The following is a 14,518-nucleotide window of genomic DNA, read 5'->3' as shown; positions in this document are numbered from 1 at the left end:
AGGGACATCAGAACTTTCCCAGTCTGATCATGAAAGTAGATAGGACCTTTCTCCAGTGTGATCAGAAGGTCATTAGGTCTCTTCACAAGTTTGATCAGAAGGTAGGTAATTTCTCCAGCTTAAGCAGGTTTTTTTTAGCTCAATAAAAAGGTAGTGCCTTTCTTCTGTTGCATAAGAAGGTAGGTAGACCCTTTTACCAGTGTGATCAGAAGGTAGGTAGGTACTTTCCAGTTCCATCAGAAGAAGGTAGACAAATTCATTCAGTTAGAAGGTAAATAGGAGCTTATTCCAATTTAATCAGCAGGTAGGTAGGAGATTTCTTCAGTTTAATAAGAAGTTGGATAGATCGATTCTCCAGTTTGAACAAAAAGTCGGTATGACCTTGCACCAGTTTGATCAGAAGGTTGGTATGACCTTGCGCCAATTTCATCAGAAGGTCAGTATGACCTTGCATCAGTTTGAGCAGATGATTGGTTTGACTTTGCACCAGTTTGATCAGAATGTTGAAAGGGACTGGATTTACATAGCAGGTACCCCTTGGCCCACTGCCGTTTGTCAGTGGAGCGGAGCAATGGGGATTGGCGCACAGGAAATTAAAAAAATGATTGTATCTCCTGCGCATCCCCAGTGTTTTTGAACCAATGTGGGTGTGGTTGGGCAGCATGACGCCCCCTAAAATCCTGCCGCCCTAGGCCCAGGCCTTGGTGTCCTTCCACAAATCCGGCCTGGTTAGATCAAATAGTTAGTAGGATCTTTGTCCTGTAAGATCAGAGGTTATGTAAACCTTCCAACAATGTATTCAGAATGTAGGTAGGCAGAAAGTTTGTCCAATTATATTAGAAGGTATGTAAGACCTTCCAGTTTGCTCTGACAGTAGGTAGGACTTTATTTCTGTTGGTTCAGAAGGTAAATAGGACTTTATTCCAGTTTAATCTACAGCTTGGTAGGACCTTTCTCCAGATTTATCAGAAAGTAGGTAGGAACTTCTTATTGGAAGATCAAAAGGAAGGTAGGACCTTTGTCCTATTGGATCAGCTAGTAAGTAGACCATTCATCAGTACAATCAGAAGTTACTGTAGGTAGGACGTTTTAGTGTCCAGTTAGAACTGGAAAGTATGCAGGACCTAAGTAATAAAGGGGCCTTAGGGGCTTATTTCCACCAATCTGAGCTCATTAAGATTTAACAGGACTTTATCTCATTTTGATCAGAAGGTATGTAAGACCTATCTCCAGTATAATTAGAGGTTAGTATTAGGTAGGACCTCCAGGTCAGTGACTTTAACAAGTAGGTGGCAATGAGTTTAAATGCCAAACTGGAAAGAGCAAGAAAAAGTAAAGTAATATACTCCGTATTTATGTGTAATATACACTTACCTACTATGGGCGTCATTCCCTAATGCGGGAGCAAATGATAGGTGCAAAACCAATATCATGGCTCATGAATCCATCAGTCCCAACTCATTATCATCATCACCCACCCTCTCCCTCTGTTCTCTCTGTGCCCCCAGGAAGCCTGGGCCAGTGACATTACTAAGGTTCGGGATTATCTATGCAGTTACCTGAAGGACAGCGATGGGGACATTTTGGAACCCATTCTGCAGTTGGATGAGGTAAGGGGGTCATTAGTGTTAGTTGGGTCACATGACCTTTGCTGCAGCCTGTGGTGGGCACTTGGTCTAGTAACACGTAGCTACCAATCAAATGTTTGCTTTTAAACAGGTGACCAGTAAATGCTACCTGCTGATTGGCTGCTATGGGAAGCTGGAACCGGTGCAAAGTTTCTGTCTTTTATTACATTTTATTACATTACCCCTGTATGATTCTACTGGTTCTGGCCAATCAGAATAGGGACGGCAGATCTATTGGGGGGTTACGGAATCAGTGCATTTTACATAGGGCAGGACTGAGTTGGGGCTCCATCTGCTGCAGTTCATTGGGTTGTGTGTGTGCTTTCAGTTCCTGACGTACCTCTTCTCCAAAGAGAACATGATCATGGACTGGAAGTTTGAGAATGTGGTGCCTGAAGAGATGAACTACCCCCTGTCCCAATACTGGATCTCATCCTCACACAACACGTACGTATTTAACCCCCTACTCCGCCCGCAGCCACTTGTCAGTTTGTGAGTTTGGGTCAGGGCGCCATCTATTGGTCAGTCTGGTGCAGTTACGGCAATGAAAGCAAATATCTGATTGGTTGTTTAGTCTAGTGCAGTTACAGCAATGAAAGCAAATATCTGATTTGCTTTCATTGCTATTGATCCTATTCATATTCTAGGCTCTTATTCATATCAGTGCATGGTTGCTATGGGAATCTGGACCCTAGCAACCAGAAACTGGAGAGCTGCTGAATAAAAATCTAAAAAAAACCTCAAAACAAATTCTGCCAACCCACCGCTGGAGTGTCAAACAAATTTAATGTGGAACAATATTTTTTCAACCCCCTAAAGCTGCCTAGGAACAGGTCTTTCTGCATTTTAGTGTAGTGTAGGTGTCAGATTCGTAAAACGGTTTAGTTCTTCTATAATGATAGGACACTGAAATGCCTGCAGTATCTGCCTATAGCACTAATACAGAAACCAGAAGATAAGGTACCAGGCAGTATAATATAAGGAGATAAACATATTCTTCTTCTTCTCCCTAGATATCTGACTGGGGATCAGTTCTCCAGTGAGTCATCCTTAGAAGCTTACGCTCGCTGCCTCCGCATGGGCTGTCGCTGCATTGAATGTAAGTATCACTCATGTATTATAAGGGATAATGTACCCCCTACTGTAAATGATAAGGATATTAGAAGTCACTGAGGGGTTGTTCTGTGACCATATAAAGGCACAAGGCTGCAGGCTGAGTTATACAGGGAACTCTGAGTATCACTCATGTATTATAAGGGATAATGTACCCCCTACTGTAAATGATAAGGATATTAGAAGTCACTGAGGGGTTGTTCTGTGACCATATAAAGGCACAAGGCTGCAGGCTGAGTTATACAGGGAACTCTGAGTATCACTCATGTATTATAAGGGATACTGTACCCCCTACTGTAAATAATAAGGATATTAGAAGTCACTGAGGGGTTGTTCTGTGACCATATAAAGGCCTTCATTCTCTGATGTCAGAATTCAGTAAGTGCTGCTATCACACTATTTATAAGGATATAATTTACAGGATATTCATGGCTCTTGTGTATTATATAGTGAATAAAGTACCCCCTCTTGTAAAATATAAGGATATTATAAGTTACTGAGGAGTTTCATGACCATATAAAAGTACGAGGCCGAAGGCCGAGTGTTTTTATACAGGTCATGAAACTCCGAGGTAACTTCTAATATCCTCATATTTTGCAACTGGGGGTACTTTATTTATTATAATACACACATTTCAGTGAGTCATGTGACAGAAATGACATCAGAACTCACCGTTTATAACTGATGACATCAGAACTCACCGTTTATAAGGATATCATTTACAAGATATTCATGGCTTTTGTGTTGTATATAGTGAATAAAGTAGCCCCTCTTGTAAAATATAAGGATATTATAAGTTACCGAGGAGTTTCATGACCATATAATCAGAACTCACGTTTATAAGGATATAATTTACAAGATATTCATGGCTTTTGTGTATTATAAGGGTATAATGTTCTGGGTATGAATGATTACATACAAGCCCCCATTAGTATAACTATAAGAGTGAATTTGTGTATCTCCCAGCTAGCATTAGTATCAGGGCTCACTATTGTTTCCCTATATCTATAGTGGATTGCTGGGATGGACCAGATGACTTGCCTATTATCTATCATGGACACACCTTGACCTCTAAAATCAAGTTTTTGGATGTGCTGCACACTATCAAGGAGAATGCCTTTGTCACGTCGGAGTAAGGAAAAGCTGGGCTATTGTCTTAGAGGGAATGGGTGGGGGGTCCCTGGGTGCTGAGCTGGGTGGGGGGTCCCTGGGTGCTGAGCTGGGAGGAAAACGTTGGACAGAGGGATCCCCTAAGCAGGAATGAAGATGGACCATGACTAGTCTGGTGCCAGGCAGTTGGGGTGACTTTACTTACCTATTTGTGGGTGTCTCCATCCTGTCTAGATATCCGGTGATCTTGTCCATCGAGGATCACTGCAGTGTAGTTCAGCAGAGAAACATGGCCCACTATTTTAAGAAGGTATTTGGGGACATGCTGCTGACCAAACCGGTGGACATCAATGCAGACGAGCTCCCCTCTCCGGCACAGCTCAAAAAGAAGATTCTCATTAAGGTACTGATCCTCACTCCCTGCCATAAAGCAATGCCTATCTGCTGTTTTACACTCCAAAGGGAAGTGCATGAGCACAAGCAAATACAATCCCTCTCAGTGTAATAGGTACAGACACTAATACTGCACCCACCCATAGCAACCAATCATATCAATGCTTTCATTTTTCACTTAAAGTTGGTTGTTCATCTTTAAGTTAACTTTTAGTATGTTATAGAATGGGCACTTTTTAATTGGTCTTTATTTTTATATAGTATTTGGATTATTTTCCTTCTTTTTCTGACTCTTTCCAGCTTTCAAATGGGGGTCACTGACCCCATCTATAAAACAAATGCTCAGTAAGGCTACAAATGTATTGTTAGTGTTACTTTTTATCACTCGTCTTTCTATTCAGGCCTCTCCTATTTATATTCCAGTCTCTTATTCAAATCAGTGCATGGTTGCTAGGGTCATTTGGACCAACCAGATGGCTGAAACTGCAAACTGGAGAGCTGCTGAATAAAAAGCTAAATAAGTCAAAAACCACAAATAATAAAAAATGAAAACCAATTGCAAATTCTCTCCGAATATCCCTCTCTGCATCATACTAACAGTTGATTTAAAGGGGAACAACCCCTTTAAGCTGATTGGTTGCTATTGTTAACTGCTGCGGTGCAATGTAGGACCAATGTAAGTCAATCAACCACTCAAACATATGGGGCCCACTCTTTTTTCAAGACCCTCTAACTTCCTATGGGTGGGAGAAAAGGTTTAATCCCCGCCCTCTGATCTGTTTGCCCCTCCCACCCCATCATGGATCTCTATGTTTCCCCCCTCAGCACAAGAAGCTGGTAGAGGGGAACCTTTATGAGGAGGTCTCAACTGCCAGCTACTCGGAGAATGACATCAGTAACTCCATCAAGAATGGGATCCTCTACCTGGAAGATCCCATAGACCACGTAAGCTTTTACTGTGGAAGTATCTTATTGACTGCAAGCTCTGCTGCCAAGTAGTGTTTCTAGGAATGCCATTAGCTTTGGTTCCCTTGCTTTGTTGATTTCTGTATCTGCTTCCCTCATTGATAAGATTACAGAGACATAGGATACATTGCTGTATATTATACATAATACTGTATGTCCAAGGGTATCTAGGGAAGAAAATAAAGCTTCACCTTAGGGACCCATAATACTTAGTTGGCAACTGTCAGTTCTGATGGAGTCCCTGTCACCAAGTCTGACTGTAAGTGGGGCAAATAAATGAGTGTCAGGGCAATTGAACTGATGTTCTGGAAACTGATTACATAGTAAGTTAGGTTGAAAAAAAGACACGTCCATCAAGTTCAACCTTTGTATATAACCTGCCTAACTGTCAGTTGATCCAGAGGAAGGCAAAAACCCCATTTAAAGCCTCTCCAATTTGCCTCAGAGGGGAAAAAATTCCTTCCTGACTCCAAAATGCAATGGGACCAGTCCCTGGATCAACTTGTACTATGAGCTATCTCCCATATCCCTGTATTCCCTCACTTGCTAAACAACATCCAATCCCTTCTTAAAGCTTCTTCTGATGAATGTTGCTTTGGCTTCACTCTATAGACATGGAGCCCTCACTATTTCGTTCTAACATGTAACAAGATCTACTACTCTGAGGAGACGTCATGGTACCAGTCCAATGATGATGAAGAGGAGATGGAGCCCAAAGAGGTGAGGAACATGGTAACTACAGATGTGGTACCACTGTGGCTGAAGCGCTGGTAGTTGAGGGAGAAGCAGCCCAGTGGCATTGTGTAGTCCTGTACTAACTGCCACCTGGCTCATGTCTAAGGTTGCCACCAGACTGCAATTTACTGGCCTGGCCGGTAAAAACGTTGCTTGATGCCAATGTTATGTATAGGGAAAAACCATAAAAATATAGGAAAGCCAGTATTTTTTCCAGAAAAGGTGGCAACCCAACCCATGTCACATGTTATGTCTCTGATGTTCTTGTGCAGGAATTGAATAACAACGAGCTGCACTTCACTGAGAAGTGGTTCCATGGGAAGTTGGGGGGCGGGCGTGATGGGCGCCAGATTGCCGAGAAGCTGTTGCACGAGTATTGCACGGAGACGGGCGGAAAGGATGGAACATTCCTAGTGCGCGAGAGTGAGACATTCGTTGGCGACTACACTTTATCTTTCTGGTGAGCTGGGGGTCTTAATTTCATCAGGGAAATGAAGTTTTTTTTGGGGATAATGGGCCCTTGGAAATGCAAGTCTGCCCCTCCATAAATCAGTAATATCCAACAGATGTTGTTGCTGAACTACAACATGGCCCAAGACATGTAATAATGAAAGGGGCTGTATGGCTCCTAGTTATGTCCGGTGACACATTGTCCTCATTCCCTACAGGCGCTCCAACAGGGTCCAGCACTGCCGCATCCATTCTCGGCAGGAGGCCGGCACCACCAAATTCTACCTGACCGACAACCTGGTGTTTGACAGCCTGTACAGTCTGATCGCCCATTACCGGGAGGTGCCGCTGAGGTGCAACGAGTTTGAGATGAGGCTAACGGACCCCGTGCCACAGCCCAACGCTCATGAGAGTAAAGAGTATGTACAAGTAGCTCCAGTGCCTCTTGTTCTCTGGTAGTGGTGGGATCTTCCTTCCTGGGTTATTGGGCAAACCCTTCTTTTAGCTTCTACCACATGCTGGGAGTCAGATCCCTGCATCTACTTTCCTTCTTAGCGGTATATTTATCAAAGAGTGAAGTTAGAGATGGCCACAGTTCTCTAGAGTAAAATTCCGCCACTCTCTGTTCATTTCTATGGGATTTTGAAAGGTGTATTTATCAAAGGATGAACTTTCAATTTCACCCATTTATAAATTTTACTCTAAAGGACTGTGGCGATCTCTCACTTCACTCTTTGATAAATATACCCCATAGTCTCTTAGACTAGTCTGTGTAACACTGGTATCCCACTGACTTTTGTCACCCAGGTGGTACCATGCCAATCTCACCCGCCTGCAGGCGGAGCACATGCTGATGAGAGTCCCACGAGACGGTGCCTTCCTACTGCGCAAGCGGAGCGAGACCAACTCATTCGCTATTTCATTCAGGTACGGAACCTGCACAATTCATCTGATCTGTATTCTTATATCCTCTATCCCTCTGGCTCCCAGGGGCCCTTTACTTAGAGATCTTCTGGGCTTCCTAAGTGCCACCTGAGAACCTGACACCAAGGGCCACATTATTAGATGTCAATAAGAGAGGGCTGATGGGAGTTGTCCTTGGCTGGGATCCACTGGGAGATACTCTGGTACTGGCAGTCCAATCCAGTAGAGTGAGCATCCTCCCTTCCTGATAAATATCTATGACAACACAGATGTGGCAGTTTCCATGAGTTGGGGTATTTACTAGACGTTCTCTTGTCCTGCAGGGCTGAGGGGAAGATCAAGCACTGCCGGATACAGCAGGAGGGCCGACTCTTCATGTTGGGCAGCTCGGCAGAGTTCGAGAGCCTGGTTGACCTCATTGGTTACTATGAGAAACACCCGCTGTACCGCAAGATGAGGCTCCGCTATCCCATCAATGAGGAAGCGCTGGAGAAGATGGGCACGGCGGTGGGTACCTCCATATTAGATCATATGAGGCTGTACTGGTCCACGTATAGATCAGGAGAATGAGTGCGTGTCTATAACACATATAGGGCCATGGACCAACTCAAAATTTGCTCATGTAACCCATAGCAACCAATCAAGCAATGCCTTCACCCCTATTCTTTTTCAAGCTTTTTCCAATTCACCAGGGACCTCATTCATTTGCCTTCTCTGTGTTCTTCAGTATGTAGGGTTGAGTCTGGGGCAAGAAGCCTAATAAACAAGCTGGGTTATATTTGTGGGGAACTAAACTGACTCTGTAGCCCCCCTGGGGGGTTTCAAAGATTCTTTTCGTTTCTGGACTCGTACCGGGTGTGGGTGGAGTTAAAGATGTCAAGGGTAAGATTTCCTTCTCCACTGTGTGTGGCCCCTTTATTGCCTCTGGCTGTGCCTTTTTTTGTTTCTCTTTTAATGGATGATTAATTATTGATGAAGGGATAATAATGTGACTTGGTTTTCTTTCCAGGAACTGGACTATGATGCTCTGTATGAGGGTAGAACCCCCCATCATTATGTGGAGGCCAACAAGATGCCCACATCAAGGGTAAGATTCCAATTATTTTATCCACTGTGTCTGGTCAAACAGGAACAACTAAGATCAGAAATACTGATGGTATAATTTGTGCTTAGTACAGGGAATACCTATACTGCCATAGCTTTATGGGATCTCTCTGTACAGACTATGAGCAAACTTAGGGGCTGTTCCTGCTGAATTGTGCTTAGTACAGGGAATACCTATGCTGCCATAGTTTTATGGGATCTCTCTGTACAGACTATGAGCAAACTTAGGGACTGTTCCTGCTGAATTGTGCTTAGTACAGGGAATACCTATCCTCCATAAACAAAAGGAACACCAAGAGTCCCAATAGTGTAATATGTATTGGTAAGGGATAATGAAATAAGAGTAAATAACATATACTCACAAACTAGGGTTACCATTTATTAACAAACTCCAATCAGTACAACGCGTTTCACGGGCTCAGACCCGCTTCTTCAGGCAATAAACATAGGAGTTACAGCTGTGAATTTCAGAGACCAAAGTGACAAACTTTGGTCTCTGAAATTCACTGTAACTCCTATGTTTATTGCCTGAAGAAGCGGGTCTGAGCCCGTGAAACGCGTTGTACTGATTGGAGTTTGTTAATCCATTTTGACTGCTTAATTACAGTCGTTTTGTGTCTGCTTGGAGGAGGTAAGTCCACTACTGCCTCCTCTGATTACCAAGTTTTGGTTTTTAAACTCGTTTATATCCTTTTATTCTTTTGGCGCCTCTGTTCTTTTTATACTATGCTGCCATAGTTTTATGGGTCTATCTGTTAATCCTTCCTGCTTCATACGATAACAAAAGGAGTATAATTAATGATAAATATAGTTGCCCTTTAATAGAGTGCCGTTTGTTCAGAGAGAAATCACAGTCTCCTGAGAATCCCCATTCCCTGTTCCTGGCACCAAACTGACCAGAAATACATAATTCAGCTCTTGTCTCGGCCCCTGCAGCACAGAAACAGGTGAGACTGGAATGAACGGCCCCTTTAAGAGTTCTGTCTCGTGATGTTGTGAGTGAGCCGTCAGTCTGTACTAAACAAACAGTGTGGCTATAAACAGCCCAGTCTGGGCCCTGCAGCTCCCACTTTAGCTCTCCTGGTTTAAAGACGCCTCAAAGCAGGAACTGTGTGGGCAGCAAGATGTTTGGCAAATACAGGATTAAATAGTAACAAGCTGAGCCCTGCCAAATGTCACTTTTACTCTTAGTGTTACTCTTAACCTGTACTGACAGATACTGTAAAATATTCCTCTGTACTAATCACAATTCAGCAGGAACAGTCCCCTAAGTTTGCTCATAGTCTGTACAGAGAGATCCCATAAAACTATGGCAGCATAGGTATTCCCTGTACTAAGCACAATTCAGCAGGAACAGTCCCCTAAGTTTGCTCATAGTCTGTACAGAGAGATCCCATAAAACTATGGCAGCATAGGTATTCCTCTGTACTAAGCACAATTCAGCAGGAACAGTCCCCTAAGTTTGCTCATAGTCAGTACAGAGAGATCCCATAAAACTATGGCAGCATAGGTATTCCCCTGTACTAAGCACAATTCAGCAGGAACAGTCCCCTAAGTTTGCTCATAGTCAGTACAGAGAGATCCCATAAAACTATGGCAGCATAGGTATTCCCTGTACTAAGCACAATTCAGCAGGAACAGTCCCCTAAGTTTGCTCATAGTCTGTACAGAGAGATCCCATAAAACTATGGCAGCATAGGTATTCCCTGTACTAAGCATAATTCAGCAGGAACAGCCCCTAAATTTGCTGACAATTCGGTGGGTAAATATAAACAATAAACTATTGGCGCCTTATGAACGTAATGTGACTTTGCCCCCCCAGTGCATGGTGAAAGCGCTCTATGATTACAAGGCCCAGCGTGAGGATGAGCTGACGTTCTGCAAACAAGCCATTATACACAATGTGGACAAACAAGATGGCGGCTGGTGAGATGGCTGAACCCCCAGTGTTGTATGATAAGGCTCATATTGGACACAAACAAGAATATTATTGTTCTATAATTGGGCACCTCTCACTAGCGCCCCCTAGCCTTCATCCTGTTTATTCTTACACTTCCAGGTGGCGGGGGGATTACGGAGGCAAAAAGCAACTCTGGTTCCCAGCTAATTACGTAGAAGAGACAACGATCATGATGTCACCAGACCAGGATGACGGCGTAAGTGACTGCTTGGCTAATAACCTCTCGTCTTTCCCACCACTGGGTGTTGTACCAGTGCCAGGGATTTATACTTGAATAGATCAACCAATCATCTGACAGCTTTTAATGGACTAGTGCCATTATCTTAATAAAAACACGCGTCTGCATACATGCTCCTGTTATACATTTATGATATTCGCAGTGTTAAACTGCTAATATTGTGAAAAATGATTAATGTACATTGACACATGGGCTGTTTATACCAGGGGTAGCAAGGCCATTCTTTGGTGGGGGATCCTGGGATTTCTCATCCTCATATATAATTTATTTCCCTATTCTACACAGTCTTTCTATTTCGGCCAATCAGCAGAGAACAGCCCACTGGGGAACTTCCTGAAAGGATTTATCGACGTGCCTTCTTGCCACATAGGTGAGTCACCAGAAACTTTCTTCAAGTACATCTCCATCTGAAAGCAAAGGTAGACCCTAGCCCAAAGAGCTTGCAGTCGGTAGAGACTGATGACCCATCTAATATGCGTCTGGGTCCATCTGAGGTTTAGTCTCTCTTCAGTCATGGACCCCACACCCCCTGCAGTCAAATTCTTTCTCCATTTCTCTCTCAGTCTCATCAAAGGAGGGAAGGAGCTCACGGCCGTATGTCTTCACCATCCACTCCCAGCAAATGTCCCACCCCTCTCAGTCCTTGGATGTGGCAGCTGACACTCAGGAAGAGCTCAATGATTGGATTGCCAAAATCCGGGAGGCCACTCACAACGCTGACGCTCGGGTGAGCTCTGACCTCATACTGAATATATAATATGGAATATATAATATTTTCTTGCTGAGGGACAGGGTTGCACCTAAGGAGGCAACTCAGATGCCACATTATCTCTGATCCGAGTTTGTCATCCCTGACTTGGGAACTTTGTGTTGTGGTTCCTCAGATGCAGGAAGGGAAAATCATGGAGCGGAGGAAGAAGATTGCCCTCGAGCTGTCTGAACTTGTTGTCTATTGCCGGCCTGTTCCGTTTGATGAGGAAAGTAAGGGATTGTTGTCTCTGTACTTCTTCATTTGCTCTTCATGGAATGCCAACAACTGATAGCAGTTTTATACCTGTTGTGAACTTTCCTCTGCGCTGTGCCTTTTATCCAAGGGTCAAACCCCCATTTCCCAGTGACAACTGTCAGATTCTGTTTTCTGTTCCCCCCTCAGCTTCTATACATATTATTCCACTCACTGTGCTCTTTTCTCCTATCTTGGTCAGATTTTGTCCTCCCCTCATCCTGTCCTACTCTTTTGCCCCTCCTGGATTATGTATGTTTACTTGCTTTCTCTTCTCTTCCAGTTGACTTTTTCTCATTGGCTTGCTCTCCTTGTTTTTACTTTTGTCTTGTCTGGTATTGTTCCTCCCCTTGGCCAGCTCTCCTCTACTTCTTCCACTTGGCCTGCCTCTTCTTTTATCCCTTGACCTACTCCCTTCCTCCTTATTTTGTTCATCTCATTGACCTGCTCTCTTTCTTCTCTTGTTCTTCCCCTTGTCCTGCTCTCCTTCTCCTTTTCTTGTTCTTCCCCTTGGCCTGCTCTCTTCCTTCTTCTCTTATTCCTGCTCTCCTTCTCTTTATCTTGTTCTTCCCATTGGCCTGTTCTTCGCCTCTTTTTTTCCCTTGGCTTGCTCTCCTCCTCCTTCTCTTGTTCCACCCCTCAGCCTTTCTCCCCTCAGCTTCTATTTCCTATTGACCTTCTCACCTCATCCTTTTCTTCCTCCCCATGCCTGCTCTCCACCTCCCTTTCTTCTTCCAATTGGCCTGCTCGCTTCATCATCTTCTTTCTTCCCTTCCCTTTTGCTCTCCTTTTATTTTCTTCCTCTTTGCCTGCTGTCCTCCTCCTCCTCTTCTACTTCCAGATGACCTTCTCACCTCCTTCTTTTCTTCTTTCTGTTTGCCTGCTCTCCTAATCCTCTATTTCTTACCATTCATTTGCTCTCCTCCTCCTCCTCTTATTCCCCTTGGCCTGCTGTCTTCCTCCCTTTCTTTTTCCATTGGCCTGTTCTCTTCTTCTTCTTCTTCTTTCCCCTTGACCTGCCCTCCTCCTCCTTGTCTTCTTTTTCCCCTTGGCCTGCTTTCTCTTCCTCTTCTTTTCACATTGGCCTGCTCTCCTCTTCCCCTTCTTCCCATTGGCCTGCTCTTCTTCTTTTCATTGACTTGCTTTCCTCCTCCACTTCATCTTCCCTGGCCCCCTCCTCTCTTTCTCTTCTCCTTGGCCTGGTCTCATCCTTCTTTTCTTGCTTGGCCTGTTCTAGCTCTCAGTTTGCTCTCATCTTCTCCAGTATTTTATCAAGGAGGAACAAGGCCAGTGTGCCGATTACATAATCTATTCTTTTAGATTAATTTCCTTTTTTGAGCCTCTTATTTTGTTACTTCCTTCCCAGAGAAGTTTTGTTCTCAGCCCATGTTATTTCTAAAAGTAATCCTGCACAAAAATATGTAGATTTGTTGTTATTCCTCCCAAATTGTATGTAAATGTAGAATGCATGTCTTTTTGTTTTAGCTGCCTGAGCAGGTAGTGTTAGAGCCTGAGGCCAGTTGTGATGTGGGAACTTATAATCTTTAACGGTTTCAGTTTGAGGAAGGAAGTTCCCTTTAGCATGAGAAGTAGCTGATATTGTACAGTATATGTGGCAGGGGAACCTATTGATGGCAAAGTAATACTTTTTGAATCCCTGTGACCTGACACTAGTGTAAAGCCCGTGCCAGGTTGTGGTTCTTCTGCCAGGCTGACTCTTTGTTCTGCACAGAGATCGGCACAGAGAAGGCTTGCTACCGTGATATGTCTTCATTTCCCGAGACCAAGGCAGAGAAGTACGCCAACCGCAGCAAAGGCAAGAAGTTCCTTCAATACAACCGTCGCCAACTGAGCAGGGTCTACCCCAAGGGCCAACGCCTGGACTCCTCCAATTATGACCCACTGCCCATGTGGATCTGTGGCAGCCAACTGGTGGCCCTGAACTTCCAGACACCAGGTAAGGGCCTGTATGAGAGCATTGCAGGGATGTTGTGATGCTCCACAGGGAAGCCATTGTGGGGTGTGTAGAATAAAGTGATGCAGGGAGCAATAAAGTGATGCACAATAGGCAGTGTTTCAGTAACAGCAAGCAGATAGAAGGTAGTGCTGCAGTAATGCAATCACCCATCCTTTATCCATTCCTTCAATCTCCCATTAAATGACATTGTCCTTTGACCCCAGACAAGCCGATGCAGCTGAACCAATCGCTCTTCATGTTGGGAGGCCAGAGCGGGTACGTCCTGCAGCCGGACATCATGAGAGACGACCTTTTTGACCCCTTTGATAAGAACAGCTTGAAGATTGTGGAGCCAATCACAGTGCAGCTTCAGGCAAGTGCTGGGCGGGCGCATCAACATGATAAGAAAACTATTTAGATTGAATTGTGTGTGCAGCAGTTGATTGAATTTGTATGCAGGCATATACCTTAAAATAATTCCCATATTTCATTCAATGATGCATCATGCCATGCTGTATATGTTGTCCACTGCTTCTAATACTCTGTAGAATACTGTATTGTGACGTCACCATCGTTAAATATAATATGTAGCCTTCCTGATTGGTCCAGAGCACACGTGAGGCCCCTGAACTCTTGGCTGTTACCCATCAATCCTATGTACATTTTAATTCTGCAGATACTGGGAGCCAGGCACCTCCCTAAAAATGGTCGGAGTATTGTTTGCCCCTTTGTAGAAGTGGAAGTTTGTGGCTCAGAATTCGACAACAGCAAAAGCAAAAGTGATGTGGTGGGTAAGTGAAAAGGGACTGAAGGTGGGGGATGGGATCTTTCTCAAGGACTTAGAGGAGTCACAGAGAACATAGGATAATGATCCATGCATGGTTAGGTGAATAAATAATACAAGGAAATGTTTATCCCCCTGCCGTTTTAGTAAGTG

General features: G+C 44.0%; 1 protein-coding gene across 4 annotated transcripts in view; it reads left to right on the top strand.

The window, feature by feature from the left end:
- The window catches only part of LOC108719445 (1-phosphatidylinositol 4,5-bisphosphate phosphodiesterase gamma-1-like), a 52,509-nt gene that overhangs the window by 33,111 nt on the left and 4,880 nt on the right, over nucleotides 1-14,518 (top strand). For all 4 annotated transcript variants that reach the window (XM_041566677.1, XM_041566676.1, XM_041566679.1 and 1 more), the window contains exons 9-28: nucleotides 1,509-1,610; nucleotides 1,957-2,075; nucleotides 2,642-2,727; nucleotides 3,753-3,873; nucleotides 4,086-4,254; nucleotides 5,070-5,189; nucleotides 5,823-5,930; nucleotides 6,218-6,405; nucleotides 6,614-6,814; nucleotides 7,203-7,322; nucleotides 7,643-7,826; nucleotides 8,329-8,406; nucleotides 10,246-10,349; nucleotides 10,483-10,579; nucleotides 10,907-10,991; nucleotides 11,185-11,348; nucleotides 11,506-11,602; nucleotides 13,357-13,581; nucleotides 13,806-13,954; nucleotides 14,258-14,372. In XM_041566677.1, coding sequence (XP_041422611.1) covers nucleotides 1,509-1,610; nucleotides 1,957-2,075; nucleotides 2,642-2,727; nucleotides 3,753-3,873; nucleotides 4,086-4,254; nucleotides 5,070-5,189; nucleotides 5,823-5,930; nucleotides 6,218-6,405; nucleotides 6,614-6,814; nucleotides 7,203-7,322; nucleotides 7,643-7,826; nucleotides 8,329-8,406; nucleotides 10,246-10,349; nucleotides 10,483-10,579; nucleotides 10,907-10,991; nucleotides 11,185-11,348; nucleotides 11,506-11,602; nucleotides 13,357-13,581; nucleotides 13,806-13,954; nucleotides 14,258-14,372 — 2,632 coding nt within the window. The remainder of the gene's footprint in view (nucleotides 1-1,508; nucleotides 1,611-1,956; nucleotides 2,076-2,641; nucleotides 2,728-3,752; nucleotides 3,874-4,085; nucleotides 4,255-5,069; nucleotides 5,190-5,822; nucleotides 5,931-6,217; nucleotides 6,406-6,613; nucleotides 6,815-7,202; nucleotides 7,323-7,642; nucleotides 7,827-8,328; nucleotides 8,407-10,245; nucleotides 10,350-10,482; nucleotides 10,580-10,906; nucleotides 10,992-11,184; nucleotides 11,349-11,505; nucleotides 11,603-13,356; nucleotides 13,582-13,805; nucleotides 13,955-14,257; nucleotides 14,373-14,518) is intronic.

This window comes from Xenopus laevis, chromosome 6L (assembly GCF_017654675.1).
Source record: "Xenopus laevis strain J_2021 chromosome 6L, Xenopus_laevis_v10.1, whole genome shotgun sequence".
Lineage (NCBI taxonomy): Eukaryota > Metazoa > Chordata > Amphibia > Anura > Pipidae > Xenopus > Xenopus laevis.
The sequence above is the reverse complement of the archived record's forward strand: the minus strand, read 5'-3'. Positions and strand labels throughout refer to the sequence as shown.